This window comes from Herpailurus yagouaroundi, unplaced genomic scaffold, assembly GCF_014898765.1.
Source record: "Herpailurus yagouaroundi ecotype Mexico unplaced genomic scaffold, PumYag 61353, whole genome shotgun sequence".
Classification (NCBI taxonomy): Eukaryota; Metazoa; Chordata; class Mammalia; order Carnivora; family Felidae; genus Herpailurus; species Herpailurus yagouaroundi.
This window is the reverse complement of record NW_024415766.1, coordinates 1-1,803: the sequence shown is the minus strand read 5'-3', so window position 1 is coordinate 1,803 and position 1,803 is coordinate 1. Positions and strand designations below refer to the sequence as shown.

At 63.7% G+C, this 1,803-nt stretch overlaps 1 protein-coding gene across 1 annotated transcript; it reads left to right on the top strand.

Moving 5' to 3' along the window:
* Positions 1 to 6: 6 nt before the first annotated feature.
* Positions 7 to 1,749, top strand: LOC121024224 (sialic acid-binding Ig-like lectin 8; the record flags this gene model as incomplete). Its single annotated transcript, XM_040466492.1, is given in 3 exon segments — positions 7 to 844; positions 1,028 to 1,306; positions 1,532 to 1,749. Coding segments are annotated over 3 exon segments (1,266 nt in total), but the record flags the coding sequence as incomplete, so codon positions are not given.
* Between the last annotated feature and the right edge of the window lie 54 nt (positions 1,750 to 1,803).

Genomic DNA, 1,803 nt, shown 5'->3' with positions numbered 1-1,803 from the left:
TTCCACAGACATGTACGGCCTGTGATTCAGGTGGTCTGGCCCAAAGGAAGGAACCCTTTCTCACTTTGCAAAAAAATGACCCCAGAAGGGAGGGGCATTGGCAGGAAGGCGGGAGATGGGGCTCGAGCCCTGCACAGGGTGTGCATTTGGGCGAGGCTCTCACCCTCTCTGGCCTCTAGGCCCAGGGTCCCCAGCAGTGGAGATGCAGTGGTGGATGGCCGATTCCCAAGGGCTGTCCCGGCCCTGACAGCGTCTGCGTGCGAGGTTCCTTCTCTGACGAGGGCCACTGTTCTGACATCACTGTCACCTTCCTGTCGGGGCCTCCTCTCAGTCTTGCAGCTCTTAGCTTCTGAGAGACAGACCCGGAGAAACAGGCTCCCCGGGGACCTGGCGCCTCCAAGCCCAGACATGCTTCTGCTGCTGTTGGTCCTGCTCTGGGGGACGGAGGGGGCCGAGGGCCAGAGGGGGGCCGGGAGGGGGCCACAGGGGGATTACTGGCTGCAAGTGCAGGATGCAAAGGGGCAGGAGGGCCTGTGTGTGCCCCGCAGATGCTTCTCTCCCCGGGAAGGCTGGTCTGAGTCTACCCCAGCGCTCGGCTACTGGTTCCGGAAAGGGGCCGGTGTACAACAGGATGTTCTAGTGGCCACAAACAACCCAGATGGAAAAGTGCGGCAGGAGTCCCAGGGCCGATTCCGCCTCCTCGGAAACCCCCAGGGCTACGACTGCTCCCTGGACATCAGAGACGTACGGAGAGGGGACTCGGGGACATACGTCTTTAGGGTGGAGAGGGGGCCTTCTGTGAGATATACTTAGACACGGGACCAGCTCTCCGTGCGTGTGACAGGTAAGGAGCAGATTGTGGGAGAGGCCACAGGGGAAGGTTGGGGGTGCCAGGACAACCCGGGAGGGGCTGGGGGTAATGCATGTTGGGGCTCAGAGGCAGGGGCTGGACCGAAGCTTGAGGTTTCTCTCAAGGCTGCACCTCGGACCCTCCTCCTGATCCCCGTGTCTCCCCATCTCCCCCTAGCCCTGACCCAGACACCTGACATCCTTATCTCGGGGACCCTGGAGTCTGGACGCCCCAGTAACCTGACCTGCTCTGTGCCCTGGGCCTGTGCGTGGGGCGTGCCCCCCATCTTCTCCTGGACGTCAGCGGCCCTCGCCTCCCTGGACCCCAAGACCCACCTCTCCTCTGTGCTCACCCTCACCCCACGGCTCCAGGACCACGGCACCGACCTCACCTGTCAGGTGACCTTGCCTGGGACCGGAGTGACCACAATGAGGACCATTCACCTCAACGTGTCCTGGGAGAACCGGGCCAGGGCCACCCGGATCCCTGATGGGGTCCTGAGGGCAGTTGGCTGGGGGGTCAGGGCCTGGGACCTTGGGTGTCGGGTCCTGGAATGTGGGCTGGGAGGGGGTCAGGAGGATCTCCACCCTCTTCCCATTCCTGCAGCTCCCGTGGGGACTGAGGGCCAATGTCCACCAGCCCTCTCCGTTGACGCCAGTCTGCCATGTCTTTCTGTCCCAGATTCTCCGTGGAACTTGACCGTCACTGTCTTCCAAGAAAACGGCACAGGTAGGATAGGGGCCCTACTAGGGTGCAGGGAGCAAGGGCAGGGCCGGGTCCCTCTTGTGGGTCCCCCAGGGGCCCTCCCCCTCCCCGGCCCCCGTGGCCCTGTGAGCAGCTGTCCCCTTCGGCCCCTCCCTCCCCCACTTCTGCCCTCCCCCCCGTTATCAGGAGAGCAAGTACAGGGCGACACTCGCCCGCAGAACTGCCCCTTATCGTGCACCTCCGGACGC